Raw genomic sequence first — 23,883 nt, forward strand, 5'->3', positions numbered from 1 at the left:
GAAATAGAGACAGAAAATGGAAAGGGCCAGTTAAGTATACCTAAGCACAATCCATAAGTGAAGCAATTCTGTCAGCACAGCACTTTTTGCCATCAAAATACTTGATCAGAACCCCTTCAGTCCTTCAAACAAGAGGACATCAGAGCAATTAAGAAGTGATAAGTGAACACGTCTCTTGAAAGGTAAAGCCTGAGCAAGCAGTTAATTTGAGGAAGGAGAGATGGGAAGAGATCTCCAGGCCCATCATAAAGTTACTGAGCTCCATATTAAACAGTAAGGGCTTGGCTGGTTGCTTTCTACTTCCTTATTCTCATTGGAAGGCTGTTGCAGAACCCAAATTGTCTAAACATTACGAGCTTGCTTCCAGTTTTCAGCTTAAATTTCACCAGGGCCCAGGTGGTACACGTTTTTTCTGGTGCTCGCATCTTTTAAGATTAAATAACTGTTCTCCCTAAATAGTATTTCCCTCTTGTGTGTTTACAGGAGTCATCCTACTCTTCTTCCACTTGCTTTCCTTGCCTAAGCAAATCAAGATCTCCTGATGTCATCAAGCATGTCCACCTCTCACAGTCCCAGCGATGCCTGTAGCTCTCCTCTCCTGTTATTCCAGGTGGAGTTCATCCTTTTTGTATGTGAATGACCAGCTGGGCAATCACATCAGATGAGCTGTGCTCTATTCAATGGCATTAACTCTTCTCTACAGTTCCTGAAAACACTCTGTCTGACATGCTGCAATATAGCACTTTCTGATGCCCACATCACACTGACGGCTCCCAGCTGTTTTCTTGTGCTTCACTTTAGTTACCTGAGGGTCTTCTTCCCACTCCTCAGTTTTGGCCAACTGGAGAACACCCAGCTTATAGCTCTAAAATTCTTCCCTCTCTTCTAAGTATCTTCTTGGTGGTCTTAGCTTTCTGCCCTTCAAATACGTAGCTTACCATAACCAGACAAGGATAGGACTGTTTTTTTGCCCAAGTACGCAAATACTTAAACTGTTTATTTAAATATAAAAATCAAGAGGAAGGAAAGAAATGACAGCTAATTGGAAAGTGAAAGTTTAATTTGGTGCTTAAACAACTTGGAAGACTTACGCTACAGCTGTAGCAGAGGGCTGGTGCTTAGATGTCTGATGATGATAAAACCAAAAATCCTTTCACTAAGGTTTCAACTTACAAAATAACTTAATCTAAGGGAAGACAAAATGTATGTATGCAAACACTGCCATATGTTTACAGTGCCTTCTCAGCATAATAATGTTTCTCTTATGGCACTAAGAACTACTGGTATGAAGAATAAAGAATTTTAAGTGCTATTTTAAAGCAATTTACAGTTAAATCAACAGTAGTGAGAAAATAGCACACATTTGACTTGCAGAATAGGAGGCAATTCGTGACTTTCTCAACAGCTTTTAATATTGATGAAACTTACAACCATCTCACTATTTGGGAATGACATACTTTGTTAGTATTGGTCTGGTTAGATACTCAGCAGGCTGGCTTGTTCATCACCGCAATTCTTCCGTCAGAGGAAATAAAGAACTGAAGAAGAACTAAGCAGAAAGAAGGCCAGCAGGTACCAGTTTCAACTTTTACCTGGGTGCAGAATTAAGCTGTTTTCTAAAAACCAAAAATTGCATCTCTATCAGGATATTGCCTGCTCTAGAAGTGTCTTTTCTCCACCCTTTGCTTCACTAAAAAGCTTTTTGGCTCAGATGGTTTTCTTCTGATGCAGAAATGTGAAAGTATTGGGAATCTTGCACATTTGTATAGCAAAGCTGTTGCTCACTTAGCTCTGTAGTTGGGAGGGTAGATGCTGCAATGGTCATGTTCACATGTGAACAGCAGCTGTCTTTGCCTTATGCCCTACAACAGATCACAGGTAAGCCACGTTATGAGAAAAACATGCTCAATTACAACTTCCAGGCTGGATGAGCAAGGACACCTCTAGTGGGTCTGCAGGTCAGAAGCCCAATGCTGGTGCCACACCTCAGGTTCTTGACCCAATGATAGGTCAACACAGGAGACTTAGAAGTGGGGTGGTTATTGTTGGAATGCCAAAAATAAAGGAGAGATATTAAATCCTGTGTGGGACTCAAAATAAGAAAGGAATAGCTTACACTCTATATACTACATCCTCCAAAATGAAATATAATATGTAAAAAGCAATCAAGACAGGATTAACAACTACCAACAAGTGAAATGATTCTGGAATCATATAATCCATGTCCTAAGGAAGCTATCTGCCTTGAAGATGCAAGCCAGTCAGTGGCATTTCAAAGGTGTTTCTGAGGAGGTTCAGCTAGATTTTAGTTCATCAGCTACTATACAGCCTGGATTTTAAAAGAGGTTGTGCTGGATAGAAGAGTCAGAGTTGAATTGAACTATCACATGATGTCAAGGAGAGAAGAACACAACAAAACTTGTTTAGCATGAACTGGTATATAGTTGACAAAACAGTAATCCATTTGGCATGGCAGACTTGTCATGATTTGGATGCTGCTAACATCTCTGTCAGAAGCTGTTGTTATTTTATGAGCTACTGTTATACTAGAAGAAATAGCCAGCCTTCAGTGGCACTAGGACTGGAGTCAGACCCCTATGATGATTACTATGCTCATTGACTCAGTCTGCAGTAAATAAATAAATAAATAATAAAAAATTAAATCACATGTAGCATAGAAGGGCCTTCTTCAGAAATGAATGACTCTATAGATCGGATTAGATTAGTTTCTAATTAATTCTTAAGTTCTCTGCCCTCCGCTCTGACAGGTCTTGAGTCAAGATCTCTCTGTACTTGGAAATTCTACATTTGGATAGCCCAGCAGCAGCATTGGAGATGGCAGACAGGTAGACCAAGACCTATTACTTGTTCTTAGTATTAAATCAATAAACCTTTAAGGAGCATAGAAGTTACTCCTCTGATAGCAAAAGCAGAATGGGATGAAGGGCCTTGTGATTTTTAGAACTGGTGTCCCATATATCATAACTACGTAGCATGAAAAACTTATTTTGATCACATTTCACAGTTCCTTCATAGCCAGAAGGAATTTCATTACCGGCATTTTCATACCACTATACTAGCAAAAAGGTATATATGCTTTTTTTATCCCTTTTTATCCTTTTAGACTTGTTCCATAAAACCATTTTCCACTTTCCAGCTCATGATCTCTCTAAGCACAAAAGTCCTATCTGCCACACACTTGTCAAACTAGGTAGGATACGACAAAGTTTCAAATACATCAGTATTTATAAAATTAGACACTTTAAACTGCAAAAAAAGAAAAAAAAAAAAGAAAAAAGGATGGAAGGATAGTAGGGGAAAAATTATTTTCTACTTTGACTGTTAGGTTCTTAAGCCGCCAGTACTTAACATTAATGTCTCTGTATTTCAAGGTCATGATTGCACCAGTTCTGCTATTTGTGGGTATCAGTGAGAGATTATCTGCGTGTCACTGGTTCAGGCACTCCATGTACACTTATTCAAGGATTTGGTTTTTTCTTTTTTTTTTTAAATGTTTAAAAGGTTAGAATCCACACTTCCAAGGTATAATGGGTAAAAGAACATATTTTAAGTGAAATTAAATTACGCTTTTCTTGATTTAACTACAAATAGTTAGCTCCACCAGTGCATTCGTCCACAAGAATGTTAACACCTCCAACTTCATAGATACCCATAAAGTATTTTTGTAAACAGCAAATTACTGAACATAGTACAATGCTCTATGAAAAAGAATGCACACAATCAGCATTTTTCCTTTTTTACCAGAAAAAGAAATCTCTAACAGCAGATAAGCCACAATTAAAAATCAATCAAATCTGGGCCCCAAAAGGGGTATGGGTTATGATGTCACGTATCTGGACTCGACTCTCGAAAGCAATCATGCACTAAGGAAAATTTTAGGAAGTTGTTATGCGAAGGTCTAACTAGAGTCTTGGCAACTTCATTTGGGACATAAAAGGTATTTGCACTGCAGTACCATGTGCAATAAAGAAAACTGGTATCGCAGTTCAATTTCAATGCCGCATCCTCAAACAAAACGGCAATGCTACGTCTGAGTAACATGGATGGAAATCTCACCTGCCATTCCAAAGTTCAGCTGTGGCATTTCTTCACTTTTTGTTGCTTTTCTTGGGCTTGGCAAGTCTTTTGCGGCGTCTGATGCAAAGGCCCATAACTTTTTCCTGTTTGTTACAGCAGATGTCTGAGTTTTTACAGGTTTGTTTGTTGTAGGGCACCACTTGTAGCCTGGATTTGCTTTCATAAATGCATCTTTGTACTAGAAAAGAAAAGGAAAATTACCAGTCATGCCAGTCATGACGTTACACTATCCACAGGGCAATAGACTGCACTGCGTGTAAGAGGATTTAATACAGTAAATAATCCTTAAATATCTTGATTTTTAATAGTTTAATCACATGCTTAGAGTCTGACCGCCAACACCATTTAATAATAAGAAATATTAAGTAGAGCTGTATGTAAAAAAGTGGGTTTTCTCTTTCCTCTCCTAAGAGTTTATCACCCAGAGTAGGCTGAAGTTCTGATCCTGCAGACTGCTCCCCAGTGCTTGTATGCTCACTCTCTCAAGAAACAAACACAGCTATTTGAATTCTTTTGCAGGTACAATCTTTGTTTACTTTCTAGTTTCAATGAAATGAAAACATACATTTAGCAATAAATGCAGCATGATCCTCCCTACCTTGCATTCATCTTTCTCTAGTAGTTCCATATTTTAGAATATTTGAGTATATGCTTTCCCAAACCAGGCACCGAAAATAAACCACTACCAGTATCATCTCATTTTCAGTAACTTCTGATACATCATCCCAGCGTTCCTTCCAAAATGTACCACGCTGCATGGCTGCATAAAATAAACTGGGACCATTTAAAACTTTCTTTGGCCTTGAGCACACAGCACACATCTCAGTTGTTTGCTATATTCTTGGTATGAGGCAGCAAAACGAACAAAGCCAGACTAAACACAGGAGGTGGGAGAAAAGGTCTGGATCCTACACAGTTTGGGGGTGGGGGGAAGGATGGGGACCTATTTTATTCACAAAATGCAACAGTGACGTTTTCCAAGTATCTTGCTGACCAGACCAAAACAAGATTTTTGAATGCTGACAGCAATAAAGAGAGCACACAAAAGAGTATTTTAAATGTGTTGCTATGCAAGGGGGAGAACGGGCGAATCAGAGCAATACGCCACACATTCCAGCTGCAAATGTTCGCCTAACAACTGATAGCGTCGTACAGCGCTGGCTCCTGTGGGAGCCTACCCAGTAAGTACCAGTGCTCACCGCAGGGAGAAGGAACCCAATACCTCTTCATGCACTAGCTCTCAGTGGTGGCAAACAACCAAAAGAGTGGTTTTATCCTGAAGTACATGGCAGGGCAGCTGCAGGAAGTTTCTTCTGTGATTACACATGTTCCCACCCACCCAGCTGTCATCAGTCCCAGTTATGGCACAGAGAAGCACCTATGTTTCATGCACAAGCCTGCACAGAAACACAAGCAGAGGGGAAAAAAATCCCTTGGCTATCAAATAAAGAAATAGCACTGAAAACCTTGTCCTGTGACACTGCAGTGTTTTCCCAGATCAGTAAATGGCATGCCTTGTGGCAGGCTCACCATTGCATGTGTATCACTTACTTTCATTTCCATCTTAACCTATTAGCTGGTACTTGCTACCTTCAGACTGTAGCAAGCATAAAACGTTTCAGTTTACAAGAAGCACAGCACCGTGTGAACCCGCTGTGTGAAGTCCTGTATTTATAGAAATGGCTATAAATAATAAAAATCTGCAGGGACTGCTGACCCACATACACGCTGTATCTTCTGAACAGGGTGTATGTATCAAATCTGCAAACTAAGGACTGCGACACCTCTCACCTCACCCCTTTTCCCTTTCCCTCAGTTTGGTTTGGGAGCTCAGTACATCACAAAAATAGCCTGGTGGAGGGAAGGGAAGGGGAGGGGGTGAAGGAAGAGGCGGAAGGGAAATACACAGCGAAGCAGCTTTGCCTTCCATTGTTAAAGCCACAGCCCAGTCACAAATCATGTTTCCAGCCTGCAGAGTGCAAAGCACAGAACCGCTAGCAATGAGGTACATAAGCTCTTCCTATCAGCATTGCTGCTTCGAGTAAAGCAACTGAATTATTCTGTGGAGTAATTTGACAAGCTGACAGGCTGCCCATCAAATGAGAACCAGAATGCATGCCATTTGTGAGACGAGGCAGCAATAAGCTTTTAATCAGTTTCCAACAAGAGCAATTCAAGTGAGCTGGTGTATTAATGGATTTTTTCCTCTGCAAAGCCAAGAAGTGAACATTAACTGCACTCTCTGAAGGAGAGGAAGCAAACTGAGGGAGGACAACTCATCAGCCCCTTTCACAGTTTCAACACTCAAGATAAATGAAAATGTAGAAAGTTAAACAATGGCCAAGAAGTAGTTTTATAAAATACATACAGGGGCCTGATCCAAATCTCAGAAAGACTTTCAGTATTGATTTTTGTGACTATTAGACCAAGGCCTAAAATGAAGTGATAGATTCTGCTTGCCAGGTCATGAGAAGACAACTGGAATGAGCTAGAGAGTCATGAGAAAATGCCAAAAGCATTAGTAGAGCTTACTGTTTTCCTCCATTTGACCAACTGTGCAGTAAACCAACTTAACACAGCCAGCCTAAGGACCTCTCTACAGTCGCTTTAAAAAAAAAAAAAAAAAAAAGTAAATCCTTAACCTGGAATGCAAAGACACCACCTTGGCTCCTGCGCAAGTTGCAGGGACAGCCCTGCAGGGTCCTGTCCCAAAGTTCCAGGTAAGATAAAAAAAAGCACAGGATATGTTTGTGGAATCAGTCTGATGTATCATTTCTGTTTTGTGAAAGCTTGAGGAACAATGTGCTATGCAGTGGGACCGGTGCCATTTTAGAGCTGAGGTTAAAAAAGGCACTGTGCTTTAGTGCAACTCCTTGAGTTGCTTTCATCACCAAATAAAAAAAGATTTGCTTTCTCCAGTGTGGTGGGAACAGGAGCTCACAAGTGGATTCCAGCTACACCTCAGGGTAGCAGTTAGCACGTGCTTAACTTTAAATGTATGCTTAAATCCCACCAACTGGCTATTAAATGTCACATGAATCCCAGAGATCTAACCAAAAAAAAAATTAAATAAATAATAATAAAAAAAAATCCCCAGAAAATACTACACTCCGTTTTTCACTCCTGAAGGACACAGGGTTCACATTACACGTTACAGTCCATACGTCACCCACTGAACTTGCCAGACTCCAGCCAGCATGCCACAACATTTGTCGCTTCCTACCCTGACACAACTGCCAAAGCAGCGACATTGCAAGGATAGCAAGCTCCCAGTTGGGCTGACTGTACCTGTGAAACCACTGGCCGAGAGCTCGTGAGGAGAAATGTCCAGCTCTGCCACTGAATTTATCAGGCTGCTCCCTACAGGAAACAATCCCAACTGCTTGGGTCCTACCGATGCAAAGATGTATTTAAAAATGAAGTGTTTTCTAGCAAGGGAAACAGGGCTTGAACAATAATAATCTCACTGGATATTTTCCAAGGCAGCTGAATATTCCCAGTAAGCCCTGTAAGAGTCAAGAGAAGAACGCTACCCCTATTACTGTAGTAACAAAAAAATGCTGGAGCATATTTATGAGTGGCCAGAATTCATTTTCCCCTCAGTGAAGGGAAATGCTAATGAACAGCATGAACACTCATGGTTCCAGTAGGAGTATTTATCAGCTACTGGGCTTATATCCTAGATAATGAAACTTTCAAAGTTAAGTTGATCTAGGAAGTCTGCAGGATACAAACAGAAAGCCTACTTCTAAAGACAACACCAGCAGAAGCTGACACGGAGCTCTGCAGGCACAGCATGAGGTCTCCAGAGAAGGTATTGCTACAAGAGACCATGAACCACAAGACTGAAAATAGAGGGAGCATGGGGCAGACAGGTACATAAGGGGATTTCCCAGAAGTGCCTAAATTAACTATAGACCTGATTATCCTCTCAGTGGGAATCAGGGATAGCTGTCTAACTCACCAGGAAATGTCCCATAACTCCACTTGGCAAAATGTTTGGGTGCCTGGATCTTCCAAAATCCTAGATCTTGCACATAGCTAGACATATGTAAGTAAATATACAAATGCATTGATTTTTGCACTGCTGAGATAGTATCATGGCTGGTACTAAGCAGGTAAGAAACTGAAAGCTTCTTGCTTGATGATTGATCTAGGCTAAATGGCTCTCTAAACTATGGCTTCAAGTAGTAAAAACATTCTCGAGACTATAAAACAACAGGGGTTGTAGCCACTGAAGCAGGGACCACTTCTGTCAGGTCCATTCGTATCTCTGGAAGAGCAATTCAGATGCTCAAGGTACACGAGACATGTTGCAGGGGTAGCGGGTATGACACAGGGATCTCCTCTGGGAGATGTGTGCCCTGCCAGGGCAGTGGCTAGAGGCTGTGAGGTGAAAACTGGGAAGTCAAAGGGCACTGAAAGGCTACATTTAAGTAACAGAAGCTCATCCACTGTATTTTAAACCTCCATGAGCTTATACATACAGGTACTCAAACAGAAGATTACTGGTACAATGGTAATTTTATGTCCTTCCAAAGGCATTCACCTTCTTGACTTTTAAATGAGCTGACCATAGAAAAATACCAATAAATGGTTCGCACTAGAGTTGACATTAACATCTTTCTGACAGTCTCAGCAGTAAGCCTAACTACAAAAATGAGTGTTAAAACAAAACAACCGATGCACACGCAGAGAATAGGCCTGTTGGTGAAGAAGGCCCAAATACATTCAATAGCACATTATAGCTGCTAATTATTGTTTAACATACAACTGTTTAAAGAATAAAAATTATACGCTATCTCTCTTCTACACATTCTTGGAACTAGTTGTAATGATGTAAACTACTTAGATTTCTTGTTTTGCTTTGACGTTGAATATGCAATTTGTTCTTCATGCCAATAAAAATAAATAAATCACTACAGGAACAATGATTTCTCCAACAATATGATTAATAGTTTCAGATCTGTCACTTCATATAGAAGTTCTGCAATTATTTTCCTTCTTAATGAATGAGCTTCCCTTCAGCAAGACAAAAGGCTACAAAACCCAGCCATATCAGGTTTGTTTCTTCCAAAAATTATTTCTTCATTTTCATCTTTCCTTCCTCTGTATCTGTACTGGATCTCCTAATTGCCCTTTTCCCACACATTGCAAGAAGCATTGCTAATTTGTAAGTGGGAATGCAGAACAAGTCAGGAATGGTTAGACAAAGCTGAGACTCGAGTATTTCAATGCTGTGTCACAGACAGGGAACTACAGAGGTACTACAGACCCTGCTTCAAAAAGGACCTGCCATGCAGAACACTTTGTTTTTCCTGTGGACCTTTCCACGCTCACACAAACTACTGAACAGACCTTATATACATGTGTTAAAAGTAGTAGACAACTTCAGGTGACAGGGCAGGTACAGATAATAGTTCCCCCAATCGTTTCACAGCCATCCTGTAGCGTGCTAGCATTACTCAACAAATGAGAGAGATGTTCTTCCTTCTCACTGGCCCTCCATTATTTTTTCTAAGATTGAATTCAATGGTTGCCTGCAATCTACATCACACAGGTAATTACAGGGATCTGTTTTGGGGTGATGGTATCAGCCTAAGTAACTGTCTGTGTGTGTCTCACTCTGCTATCAATATCCACAGCCTTCTTGGGGCCAGCTTACCAAGCAAGCTACTTCTTTAAAAGCCTCATTTAAATTTTAAGTTGACATCAAGATACTTTGTGAAATATGGGGATAAATCTCTTTTCCATGCTCCCAGTTAAAGGACTCTGACTATGTACTGCTCTCTGATTTGGGTATTGGACTCTGCCTCACTGAAGGTTGCTCTATCAGAAACTGGTTAACAATACATAGGGAGAGTACTTAATTAAACACTAATAATTTTTAAATTCTTTAGCATCACAGGTAAAAAAGGACTACATTTGTTGACTATGCTTTTTGTTTGGTCCACCTGTATTATAGTAGCAACCTGTATTATTGATAGCAAATGCACAGCTTGAGCTAAATATCACAAGTCATCTGACACTGAACTGCATGTTATTGCTTTCAATGGCCACTATCCACAAGCTATCCATGTGTTAATGCTTGTACTGCAGGAATTATCAGGTGATATCTATCACAAAGTGCATACATTTGTACCAGTGACTACTACAGCCAGGTTAGTCCATGTACACAGATCAATTTCTTTTCACTCTGGTCCAAAGGACCAAGCGAATCAAAGCAAGAACAGTAGCTGCTCTGGCCACTATAATCCCACTGGGGAAGCTAAGGAACTCATGGAAGAGAAAGACCCCACAGAAAACATTTAATACACAGAAACAAGACAAATAGGTAGTGAACTCCCTTTACATCCACCATTCAGACAGAACATACCTCCTTGGCCATGTCAGTGTATTTCTGCTTTTCTTTTGGATCTAGAACAGCCCACCAATCCGCCAAGATCTTGGTCGCGCCACGATTATCGAGGCGAGGGTGTTCTTTTCGCACGAGAGAGCGATGGCGTTTGCAGAACAAGAGAAATGCATTCATTGGTCGGCGAGCTCGTTGTTCTGAGGACTCGTCATCTTCGGTTTCATCAGCATCCTGCTCTAAACCATCAGCGCCAAGGAGTGGCACCTACCAGAACCAAAAGGGAAGGTGTAAACTCAGTTATCCACGCTTCTCATGGAGACTTAGAGTCTGTGTATGAACGAGGGAGATGCACGTGGATACACACAGCTGTCTCCAAAGGCCGTCTGTTCCATCCAGAAGACCTGGGGTTCTACATCAAACCTCCTCACCTGATGGTCCAAGGTTCATTCATGCTCTCTGCAAGACTTAAACTCCGACTTGCACGTGGAGCAGATTTGTAAGCTGAGGACCATTCTCTAGTAACAGTCCTAACGGGTTGGAGGGAAGAGATCCTTCCTACCCCATTCCTACAACCTAGAAATCATCGCAGTGGGATGAGGTGAGCAGAGCTACCTTGGATCTCAATCACACGTGTTTGCAACTACAGAGTGCACAGGAAGGAAAGCACGTAGGTACCCGTTGTTTCCCCATCTCCTGCCGTTCATTACTCAGCCTCCGAGCTGTGCTGCAGCGCAGCCACTGCACAGCTGCCCAGTCGGAGACAGAGGGCAAATCTCAACACTGCCAAAATACGCTCTTTCCATTTACAGCCCAGTGCATCGTTCCTACAAGGGACGCACCACAGAAGACTAGCTCTGACTGAATGAAATGAATTACTGTCTGGGACAGAAAACCACCTCCTACCTAACTGCAACACTGCTATTTTATATCACGTTGTGAAAGTGACCTGTAAGGTCAACAGAAAGCGCTGCCAGAGTGTCAGGCTGTTCCTTGCTGCTCCTTATCCTTGTCAAGGTCATCCTTCCCTATCAGGTACGTGGCTCAAGGCAGGTCTCCTCAGCACTGACCTCTCCCTTCCTGCCTCAGGAAGGCATCAAGGAAATGCAGAGATGAACGTTATCCACATGATGGAAACATCACATTCCCATAACCCATCCCACTTCCTGTTACAGAGGATGAGTTTAACTGTACATTCGTTAGGTGCCACATTGTAGGGTCCTTACAGAAAAAGGGCAAGGCCAGCATCACTGAACAATACCAAAATACCAAGCGAGACAGATTATTCCACCTGTGCTCTGAATATTCTGGAAGATAAGTTGAATTTCACATGCAAAGACAGTAAAAATAATTCACAGCTTTTTCCTTCTTTTTCCCTTTTAATCTTTCTATTTTTTTAATCTTTAAAAAGATTTCTATTTTTTTAATCTTTAAAAAAAGAAAGAAAACTATTAGCTTCCTATGTCCTCAGAGCCACTAGAAGCAGGTAACAAGCACAGGCTAACTTCATGTCTAAAATAAACAATTAAAAAACCCATGTCAAAACCCCACCTTGAGCAATTGAGATGTGCAACACATTATTAAACAACCCAGTTAAAACCCTTACAGTCTAATTCTAAAAAAGAGTTTTGTCCAAGATTTTAAAAGCATGATTGACAATTCACTTTTTTGTGTTATTTGCTACTTGCCTTTATAGCCTTATGGGCAGAGCATCATTCTTTTCATTGGCTGTGTTCGTTCACAAAACAGAACAGCAAGAAGCAAACAAAATAAAAACACAGCTAGGGAGAATCTGACCCACGATTAACATTCTACAGTCAAAGAATCCAATGAAGTCTACCTTATCAATATCTTCGTCGTCTTCCTCCTCTTCCTCCTCTTCAGAGAAGTCAAGGAGTTTCTTGGCAAGCAGGGGATGCCACTGAAGACACTTTCGTTTTGGTCGCTTCCCAGTTCCTTCTCCTTCTGTCGAATGATCCTTATTCCTACTACTGCCTTTCATTACTGTGACCTGTCATGCAAAAATAGTCAGAAGTTCACAACAAACCCTTAGGCATAAATGACCATCATATAGATAATTAAACAAACCAGTGACAAATATATGGGGCTTTAATGCAAGACTCTCAGAAGTTTTGGCAAGATACTAGATAGAGAATTTATTCCAATTATCAACAACAGCATGGATGTATCTTTTCCAATCTTAACATTTCCACCTAATGCCCAGATTAACTAGCAACATAAAATTTAAGAGCATGAAGCAAGGACACTAGCCAGTCCAGCTCTCAAATGTGCTCATGTCTGAAGGATAGCAGAGAAGCCCTCACACTTCACTAGTCAAGTGAGTGAGAGACCACAGCTCTCGCACACCTGTGTCCACTGTAGTTTTTCATATTTTGCCACTGCAAATGTCAGAATATCCCTCTTTTTAGCAGTGGAACATATTGCCAGCCACTCATCTGTTAATGATGCACTTACGTATAGCAATGTTGATGCAGAAGCCCATGACACTATGAGCTACGATTTCCCAAGTGCCGTTAAAAGGCGCAATAGAGAAATCTGACTCCCTGCCTAAGAGAAGTGAATTTTAATACACGAATTTCAAGCAAACAAACAGAAGTAGTTACCCTGATGCTTCCAAAGTACTCATCAACAAGAGCCCCCACACAGCAAACGAAACAAACCATCTGCTGAACCAAGTGCATGCAGAAAAATTAAAAATGGCATTTTCCTGGATGCGTATTAGAGTTTTTTAGTTCCTCCCCACTCATCAGCAGTACCTGGTCCCCACCAGATAAGGACGCCTGGTAACTTTGTAGTAGCTTGCCATTAAGCTCCACACTTTGCAGTCCCCATCATGCCACTTCTATCTGGAGCACATTTAAACTTTGATTTCAAGGCACCCACTCCTCTGATCATGTTCTGTAACCAACTCCTGTCTTTTCAGCGAGTGTTATATGGCACATAATCACACACCATTTCACCTAAATCTTTGTCCGTAACTTGCAAAGCAGATCCAAATACACAGAAACAACCAACTTTGGCTTTTAAAGAACATTAAAGTGTGGAAAATCAAGCTGCAATCCAGTATCACGAAATGCAAGTCTGAAATTGTTTCTATCCCGCTGTGACCTTCGCCATGTACCACACTGCACCATGCTCCCCATCTGTCTCTCTTCCTAAAGTGCTGAACCACCATTTGCTTCTGTTTGGGCTATTTTCGGACACAAATCGACAAAGTAGCTGAGTTACTGTTTGAGCAGTGACTTCAGCTCCTGTGAGTAGCACAGATTTGTTAAGTCTCAGAGTTTGTTATGTGATAGAGATCTGCCTATTACTGTAGTAAATAAAGTACGCAGCCTATTTCTGAGCAGGATAAATGTACTACAAGTACAATGGGGAGTCAGCTACTCCAGCCCTTACCACTGACTTATCTAGGCACGCTTATTGTATGGTTTCTGCCTACAGTCAGTCCTAAGTAGGACAAGTATTACTGGTAGCCTTCTACCTCATTAGTGTGAAACTAAATTAACGTTTGAAGAGTGCTCCACGATCCTCCTTCACAAAGCTCAGCTGACGTCTCAGTGCTGTTTGAACAGCAGCATTGCCTTTAGCTGGCCCCTCTCTGCCTCCTGCCCTTTGAAAGATGAGCAAGAGAAAACTTCACAGGACTTAAGTGATCCCACAGTGTATTTTACACATGTTCTCCATCACCCCGGAGGCCCTGCCTATGCTCCACGCTGAGCTCAGCAAGGCAGCACAGACCCTAGGCATCGGTCACCTTGTGAACTCCTAAGGGGCTCGCAGTACGTTACATCTCTTTACTACCGCCCAGCTCACGAATAATTTTTGTTTTCCATGCATGAAGGCTAGGTATTGAACACCCAGTTATGCCCAAAGTAAATTAACCGAAACTCACTGCACATTAGTGCTGAAATAGAAACGTATGCTCAGCTCCAAGAATTCAAGTGATGTTCATTAGGTTGTCTTCTTAAATTGTTAACCATTCTACCCTACTCGTCACCCTGAACCAGCAGTTCTACTATAAAGAGGCTTTTTAACAAGATGGGTCATCATCCTATCAGCTGAACAAGCATTTAGGAGATCCTCCACACAGAGTAAGTCAGATCTGGCTGTTATACAGGCACCATTTATTACAGAAAGACACACCGTCGCTCTTTGCTTGCACTTTGGAGTAAATCTCTGCAACTGTCAACAACAAAAATTCTCCTGATTTAACGCCACTGATGGAATGACTGAGGCCACAGACTGACTTCAAACTTTACTTTTACAGCACGGCCTGGAAGCCCCCCGCCCCTTAAGTATGTCAAGATATATACTCTATCCTCTACGCCCTCTCTCCTTTCCTGTAAAACAGGGTGTCATTCATAACGTGAACAAACTATTTCAGCCCCTATTTTTTAATACTTCTGTGTTTCCAAATCTTTTTTCCCATTTTTGCTTATCCAAGTTCTCACAAGCTTTGACCTACATTTCAGAGACTTTCTTGGTGTTTACTTTTTGCTGATGCCTCTCAGTCAAATGTAGGATTGGCATAATGAAAAATGTTCTAATTCTCTATCACATTGCATGGGACTTTTCCTCTTAAAAATGGATGCTGACATAGTGTGATGAATTTGTTTTCCTTTGGATTGCTTCATCTTCCATATTACTACCCCCACACTTCATGGACATTTCTGACATAACTGTTGATATATTCACATACAATTACATAATTATGAAAGAAGCTGGCCCATAAAAAAAAAATCCAGTCAAATGCAAAACACAGCTAACATGGACACTTTCATTCTTTTTTTGTATGGAAGATTTTGGCAAGACATAGTGTAACTACTTAGACAAGACGCTCCACGGTCAAATGAATGCACGTATGATTAAATGACAGCACAAGTTTTACTGGCATTATTTACTTGTTGAATGGCAAAACATCAATAGAATCCACTTAGTGGACTGTTCAGATTATATTTATTTATCTGATTCTTTTCCCCTCGACACATCATCAATAGCATGTTAGTTGCTCTTTTCGTATGGGAGACGGGAAGCTGGTAGACAGTAGCAAGCAAAAATACCAGCTTCTTCTCTCCCTCTCAGGGATCCCTGAGTGCTGGCAAGCACCCCTACCAGCAAGCTTTTGAAAAGAGAGCTGGACTTGGACCCTACAAGAACTGAAGCATGCATTTAAGTTTGGCAATTAAATAGTTCCATAGTAAGTCACAGAACAAGTCATGGGCAGTCTTTGCAGGATTTGGCACTTAAAAATATAGGAGACACACAGCACCCAAGATACACAGCACCCAAAGTGCAATGTTTGCAATAACTGGAATTTACGAACCATATCACAAAAAATGTAATTTCTTCTACAGTATCAGTAAAAATATCGTGTATCTTTTAAGGCAGATGTAAAGGCTTTTAGAAGTTAGCAAGAGGAAAAACAATTAAAAGCAGCTAACAAGATTTTACAAGATATTTCACAGCTTAAGGATGACAAAAATTGACAGACACTAGGGACAAAGTAGGAATATTCCGACAAGACAAAAGTATGGACAGCTTTGCTTAAAATAAGCCACATATGCTTTATAACATCACCAGAGGATACCTGTCAAGGCTGAAATTCATGATCCACTGACAGAAGAGATACCTTCAGGGTGATGTTCTACACCTACGTTTTAGCGCACATACAGATCAAATGTTGCAGAGATACTATACCAGTAAAAAAAATTAACTTTTTTTTTTTCTTTTTTGGCATGCTGGTTGTATTATTTCCTTTCTGGTCCTAGAAACATTAATCAAAGAATCACAGTTTTCTTGGATGTCTTACAAATACATATACCTAATAGGGCTTCAGAGGAAAAAAAAAAAAAAAAAAATTCCTTAAGAAAAGAGTTGGATGGTGGGGGGAAGCAGGGGAGAATAAGAATAATTGTTTAGCTTTTTACAGCATACACTTCTATTTCAATTACACAACTGTATGCAAGTCTACCTTTTTTAAGTGTTCATTAACAACAAGCATTTGATTCCTTTCACAAAGCTTTGTTTTCCTCCTATGTTCCTCTGTTATTTACAAAACCTGATATAGGCAGGTGACCAACTTCTGCAGTTCTATTTTGGGACTATCTCACCCCACAGTTGATCTGTCACCAAGAATGATGCTAGTGCTTGTGCTGAACAAGCTGCACTCACCAGGCATTCCCCAAACTACATCCACAAAAACCAAAATCCTTATAAAGGTTTTTAAAAGTAACCAAGCGCTGTAAGGCACATGGATTTCTTTCTAGTCTATAGTACAAGACCTGTAAAAGCAGAACCCCAGAGATGTGAATTGTGACTACGGTGTAGTCCCTGTTGGAAAGTTCTCTGTGGAAGAATGTCTGAACTTCAGCAACACTCATTTCCACGAGGACAGTGGAAATGAATTTCTGTTTTCCTGTTACCTTAAAATCACATTTCCTGGAGTCCAGCTGATTCCATGCAGATTGCTGGTCCAAAGGAGCAAAGGGAAAGTTTCAAGTGGACTTCCCACACTTTCTGCTCAGTTTTACATTATCTAAATTCCCTACTACTTTATGAAAACAAATACCAAACAGAAAAACGAGAACCAAACTATGACACTAATGGCTTGGTGGTTTTGGGACTACCGAGTCAGTGACCTGAGCTGTTTCAACAAAGAAACAGGAGACTGGGAAATGAGTTCATGTTCTCACTGGTCTAGTGGGCTGAATAGGTATTTGAATTTCAAATAAAAGCAAAAGGAGACTGCTGGCAGTAAAATACACCTACACAAATACAGAAAGTTTTTTAAAAAAATAAATTTCTTTTAGGTCTGCAATAACTGAACCAGAATATTTCTACAACAAAGGACAAAAACTAGTTGGCACTAATTACTGACCAGTCAGTGAATATATTCTTGTTTCACAGCAGAAAGCTATTAATGAGCTTTCTAATTTTTGGAGATGTGATGGTTTAATGCGGGACATGCTGTGACTCAATGGAGTCCTGTTTGCTAGCAGAGGTTTGGGATAGACATTCACCACACGAAACACTTAGCAACACAGCAACAAGTCTTACTTAATTTTTAATGACATGCTCTTCCATTTTCATAAATGATTTTAAACTATTCCTCATTCTCTTAAACTCAGATCTGAGTTGCTTTGTTCTCCAATACATAACTTAATCCCAAGATCATCAAAAGAACATCAACAGCACTTTTTTGAATTCTGGGGATTTTTTTAAGTGAATCTTTCATGCCTACCAAAGAGAAATTAAAAAAGTCAACAGATTTTAAACTTCAGCTCTACTCTTCCTCTGCTCATTCACAGATGCACAAGAAATAAGACGTTCTTTGGCATTTTTTAATGCAAAGAAATCAACCAGGTTTTGTCTAGTATGAAAAGCACTTTATGTTGAACAACTGTACTCACCATTAGCATGGTATCAGGATGCCTCAATTAAAAAAAAGCGGGGGGAGGGAGGGAGAATAAATTTGTTACTAGTTTTCACTTGCCTTTTTTACGTGCATATTATTTAGTTTTGCTTTTGGTTAAGTCTTCACAGCTATCGGTAAGAATGGTTGTAATGGCATTTCACGTGCTAGCTCTCTCCGAATCTGCTTTTAAAATGGAAACCACACAGACAGCAAGTGCGCAGGATGGCACAAGAAAACCTCACACCGAACAAGAAAATCTCACGTATTCAATACACAGAAAAAACTTGCTTATTCTGTGCAAGGAATATTCTGTCCAGATATGCTTATGTCACCACTGCAGGCAACTGTGTTTTAAAAGATACTATATGAACATGAATCTTTCCATGAGACTTAAGCATAATACAAGAAATGAAGCTTGAAAAGTCATGAGGAGATATGTAATCTACTGCCAAGTCTTTTAATGATGGCTGATTTTAAGTAACGATTTCTTGTTTGTTTTTCTAGTTCTCTTTTTTTCTTCTTCATTTATAGAAGACAACATGAAGAAATATAATAAAATAATATTTTACTTTGTAGGGAGTTCTTCAGCCTTTAGGAATGTCCTTATTAAAATAAGTGAAAGACAGGCAAACCCTGCCTGCTATAAAATTGCCCTCAAAAGACACACTTAGGAACTGGATCCTATCATTACAGTGCATGAGTAAACTGATTAGAAATTAAAAAGACAACTCAACTACTGGGTTTTCCTTAATGTCCCTGTCAGAGAACAAACACAGCTGACTGCACCTTACTTGGCCAAGTGAGTATTTCAACCAACACTCAGCCTGAAATTTAGTATGTAACCCAAACTTGGGAGTGCTACATTAGCTACGGTACTGGAAAACCAAAGTTTAGAGTGTATCATGGTTAGGCTGCCAGCAAGCGCTTGTTGTCAGAAGGGCAAACTACTTGTTAAACTACAACTTGGTACTTTTAGTCTAGAAAATACACTCAAAAAAATTTAAAAAAACAAAAAAAAAAAGGAAAAGGGAGCAAACAGTAAAAAGACGGTGAGGAGAAAAAAGAGTGAAAACAGTGCATAGAAAAGAAAAAAGAATTAAGAAAAAGGGCGAAGAAAAACAAAGGAAAAGCTCTGTGAAAACTAGCATCATTTAGCTTGACAAAGACAAAACAACACGCTTTGAATACATAAAAGACATCAGCAAATAATCTGTTTTCCACATCCATAATGCAGAGCACAAGTGGGTGGCCTCTGCTGACGGGAAGGAAAACGGAGGCCAAGCCCTGGAGAGCGTTCCCTTGCAGGCAGTGGTACAGGAGCAGCAGAAGGGAAGTGTCTGCCGGGGGGGTCACCCAGTGCCCCAGGACCCCCAGGGCTGTGGCATGCAGGGCAATGGCACTGCTGAACAAACCGTCCATGTCATCAAGTGTCATCACCCCTAGCCCATACGCTAAATGTAAAAAAAAATTAATCTACTTATGAAAACTAAGTGGTGCATGATATTTCAAATACATAACTAAAAAAGTATTTACAAATGTACTCAAAATATACTGAATGCAAGTATGATGGTCGGATAGGAGTTTGGACAATCTTTGTAAAAATGACCGCCCTCCCAGTTCTGTAACGTCTTCATTATGTTGTTGCTTGGGTTTTTTTTTTCCCTCCATTTGGATGTTTGTTCCCCAGTCTGAATGCCGGGCAACAGCAACTTATTAGGTAAAACCAAATAGTACATTTATCTTCAGTTTATCAGTGCTGGAAGGTACCAGCAGGAAGGCTCGCAGGAATCGGCTCCCGGACCTACACAAGTAATTTTTATAAAGTGAGAAATAGTTTAGAAGATGGTCAAGCTTTTATTTTCTACTATGCTTCACCCTACATAAACCTAATCTCCGAAAAAAGTCAGAACTTCAAACGGTAATTATTAATTTTTAAATAACAAAGTGACCAACACTTTTCAAACAGACCTGCTGAGGCTGGGCACAACAGTAGAGGTTGGGCTCTATTTTGGACCAAGTTTTTAATGAAACTCTCGTGGGTGAAACGGCAAGCCACCGACCCCACAGTTTGCTCCGTTTTGGCAAAAGCACGCCGCTTCCACGTCAAACCAAAACACCGGTGCCGCTCAAAACCAAGGCACATCCACAAACCCAACGCCTCCTCAGCAGGCGAGCATTAAATCCCGAAGAAGGAGGGGGTACGGGAAACACGCCTGCCCAAATGGCACAGCAGCTCAGGCCCAGGAGGGGCTGGCATGTTGCGGAGGGTGGCTCAGGGAAGAGGAGGAGGAGGAAGAGGAGGAGGAGGAGGAGGAGGCGGCGGCATCGGAAATGCTGCTGCTGCTGCTCCCCAGTGTCAACAGCGACCCGGCCGGGGCGGTGACAGAACAGCCGGTAACCGCGTCCTGGCACCGGTACCCGCGCTGGATGGAGCGGGGCTGATAAGGACCGCCCGGGCTGCTGGACCCGGCGGCGGTGCCGTGGCCAGGCAGCCGGGGAGGTGCGGGCAAGCAAGGGCAAGGGCTGCGGGGCAGCCACGGCGAGGGGCTACGGGTGGGTGCCCAGCAGCTGGGTCCCCCTGCTGCTGCTGCCGGGTCCCACCGGCCGTCCAGGCACCGCTCGCACCGCACCAAACCCGCGGGCGAGGGACCGGGCGCGTCGGCCGTTTTGGGGCTCCCGCACCGACGCGCCCAGTCCCCAGAGCCATCGAGCCACCCCCCCCCCCGGGGTGTTTTGGGAAGAGGGAAGCGGCACTAAGTACCTGCTGCGGGGGAGAAGGGGAAGGCGCGGTGGCATTCGGCTGCCCGGCTGAGCGACGCCCTCAGGCGGGGAGGGGGGGCCCTTCGCGGGCCCAGGGGACACCCCCGGAGGCTTCCTCGGAGCGGGAGGACGCGGAGCCGCAGCGGCGCCCGGGCGGCAGGTGAGGCGCCCCGGGTTGTGTTTACTTGTTTACTTCCGAACGGGCCGCGTTCGGAACACGGGGGTTCCAAACCGACCGACCGGCGGCGGGGGGGGGCGCAGGGGGGGGTAAGGGAGGCTCCCACCTGAGCCTCGCCCTTTTCAAAGTAAACGTAAAAAAACCCAACATCCCCCCCTCCCCCAAAATACCCCCCCCCCAAATAACCCCCACCAAGAAGCAGCAGGCACCATGGAAATAAAACACCAGCCAACCCACCCAAACAACTGGCCGGCAATTAGTCTCCGCGAAGCAGCTCGCTGGGGCAGTTGCGGGGAAGGCTGCTCACCTCCCCTGGGCCGCAGAGCGCGCGCCTTCGACGGAAGAGTTTGCCTTGCTGAAATAGGTTTGGGGGTGTAAATCACTAACATCTTTATTCAAACGCATTAATGATCCAAACAGGAGCCTCCACAGAAGGATGCAATTTAAACAGTTTGAAGTAGCCAGCCATAACCCTTTCGTATGAACTTTTTTTTTCCCCCAGATTGTGTGGCTTTCTTCCAGAGTCACTTGAAAAAAAGCAGTTGTCTGAAGACTCGGGTCTTAAACCAAAACAGGCCTTTTTTTGCCTTGAACTTAAGTTACAGTAGGACATTTGCTATTGCAGGATTAATTTCAGCCCTCAGCAGCTGCAGAGGCAGAAACAACAAAACAAGAAACCCAGCGAGTCACAGGCCACAGCTACACTTACTTCACCAAAATGTTAACGGGACTCCAGCGACACACTCTGCTAGCCAAAAGTTCTGGGTCATAAAGCGCAGAAGACAAGCATTTGTTAGAGTGAGAGCCGCCTTTCCGGACACCAAGCACGAACCACCCCACGTGCCAACCCGATGGCCACAGCGAGCACGTCTGCCCACAGTCACGTGCATCCCCTGGGAAAATCCACCTGGATTAGCCTAGCGGCTTCCTTTGCCTGGAGCTCTGGGAGAGCAAGCCAGGGTCTCCCTCACCGCATCCTCTGCGCAGAGCAAAGGAGCCAGGCACTGGGGAGCAGCGTCCAGCCTCCTGCGTATGTAGGTGAGGCCACACATTGGGACACCTGCGCTGCTAAAACCGGCCCTGCTCCTAGGTGAAGGAGATGTGACCCACCCAGCCAGAAAGCTTTGGCGTCCTTTCGCTCCAAAGCGGCATTTCTTTTTGCTCCTACATCTGCTGCCACAACAGGAGAGAGCGCCAACAAACCCAGGAAGGTGAGCAGCGTAAATGCCTGAAATTCAAAACACAGAGGAGGCAGAGCCCAACCTACTTTGCGATGCTTCCCCCCACGAAGATGGGGGATAATGACAACACGCGCTACAAAAGCCCTCTGCTGATGCCAGAGCAATTTATCGATAGCGCACTTTTCCGCCAGCAGCACAGAGTGGACTGTGAAATGCAGCCACCTCTCAGACAGGGGACGGGTGCTTGTCGGCAGAGCATCACAGACCGCAGCAACAGCACAATCCAAAAAACACTGACTTTCAGCAAGTTAAAGCCGGAGAGAAATTTTGACAGAGAGAACAGGTGCCCAACAGCAATGAAAAGAAGGGTCCAGAACTGAGAGACCATTCACATACACACCCCAAAAAATTTTCTTTGTGCTCCTGTGTGATCAGGACTACCTGTGCCTGCATGAAGAGCAGCTTTTCTAGAAAGACAGCCATCACTCCTGTGTTTTGCTGTTATTTTAATATAATCCTAAAATGAAAATCTTTGTGATTTGTTAACTGGATCACCAGGGGTTCCCTCTAGCTCTTGCAAGTCACTAAACGGTTAATCTCAGTGTAAAGAGCTTTAGAGCCAGGGAGATCACAGACAGGTAAGATGGCCACAGGAAATACTTAATGAATTTCAGTGCATGGGTACTCCCATCAGCTCATTCCCAGGAGGGCATCTGCAGTTCAGCAACAGCTTTCTCACTGAAGGGCCTATGGGCTAAGAACTCAAATTTAAATTTTATGTGAACATGAGGCATGGCCTGGAGTTCTGCTCACAGCCTTCAGAGGATGACACCCTCTGAATGGGGGCTGGGGGGGAGTCAATCTTTTTGACTTGCCACTCCAAAAGCTTCGTTTTATCTTTGGTTAGTAGGCATACAAATTGCTGTAGGGTCCAGCCATGGCAGAAATGCAGCCAAGTGCTTTTGCGCAGCGCGAAGCAGCACAAAAGAGGAGACGTTACTGCAGCAGACATCGCAGGGTGAGCGTGGCTGAATGGGAAAATTGTTCGACTCTCCTTTTCACCTCTTGTTGATTGTGTCCTGGTGTCTTCTGCAAAACTGGGACAATGCGGCTGTGTCCACCGCTACTGTAATCCATTCTAAGGTTTACCATGTGCGTAACGAAGCTTTCATAATAAAATTCAGTCATAATTACTACCAGTGTCAGGGGAACCATATACAGCTGTATAAGCAAATGAAAGAATTAGACCCTTAATACATATTTAATAGGCCATAAAATATCCTTGTACAACCCAGTATTACAGTGTGTCTACTTTCGCTCTCTTCAAGTACAATAGGCTAAGACAGTTGTCCAAACAACCCCTCAAAACAGCTACTACCCACTGCTCCTATGGAAGAAGAATCAAATTAATGGCTACAGACAGTATTTACTCAGCTTTGCTCATCCTCAGTATTATTAGCTCATAAATCATGGTAACGTAACTCTCATGCATCTCAGAAACAACAATAGAGAGGCTACATGAAAATTTCAAATAAAACAGGCTTGTACAATGATTACTGACAGAAATACCACAAGACTGACTTGATAATAAATTCCTAGCTACTATCATATTTTCTGCAGAATCGAATTTGTCACAATCTCCTTCCATCCTCTCCCCCTACCAAGAGATAAAGTGGGTAAAGCAAAAAATTAGTGAACAGTGAACCCCTGGGAGTCTGTTCCCTGTCTGAACCCTCCCCTACTGGACTCTGGGTTAATTTCCAAGCTATTGACCTAAAATAGTATTAAAAGGAATATTAAAGCAGCAATACTTTGTCAAAATATGTTCTATCTCAAATTAGGCAAAACTCAAGAAGGTAAACAGAATGCCAGGGCA

General features: G+C 42.5%; 1 protein-coding gene and 1 long non-coding RNA gene across 21 annotated transcripts in view; one reads left to right on the forward strand and one right to left on the reverse strand.

Moving 5' to 3' along the window:
- BBX (BBX high mobility group box domain containing) overlaps positions 1 to 23,883 on the reverse strand; it is a 148,201-nt gene that overhangs the window by 51,905 nt on the left and 72,413 nt on the right. For all 20 annotated transcript variants that reach the window (XM_069785567.1, XM_069785564.1, XM_069785573.1 and 17 more), the window contains 3 exons: positions 12,291 to 12,461; positions 10,475 to 10,717; positions 4,078 to 4,276 (listed from right to left, as the gene is read on the reverse strand). In XM_069785567.1, the coding sequence (XP_069641668.1) occupies positions 4,078 to 4,276; positions 10,475 to 10,717; positions 12,291 to 12,452 (604 nt within the window). In that variant the 5' untranslated portion in view covers positions 12,453 to 12,461. The remainder of the gene's footprint in view (positions 1 to 4,077; positions 4,277 to 10,474; positions 10,718 to 12,290; positions 12,462 to 23,883) is intronic.
- LOC138685702 (uncharacterized) lies at positions 20,194 to 22,536 on the forward strand. Its single transcript, XR_011325087.1, has 2 exons — positions 20,194 to 20,388; positions 21,329 to 22,536. It is a non-coding gene; the product is annotated as an uncharacterized lncRNA (long non-coding RNA).

Source organism: Haliaeetus albicilla, chromosome 6, assembly GCF_947461875.1.
Source record: "Haliaeetus albicilla chromosome 6, bHalAlb1.1, whole genome shotgun sequence".
NCBI classification, from domain to species: Eukaryota; Metazoa; Chordata; class Aves; order Accipitriformes; family Accipitridae; genus Haliaeetus; species Haliaeetus albicilla.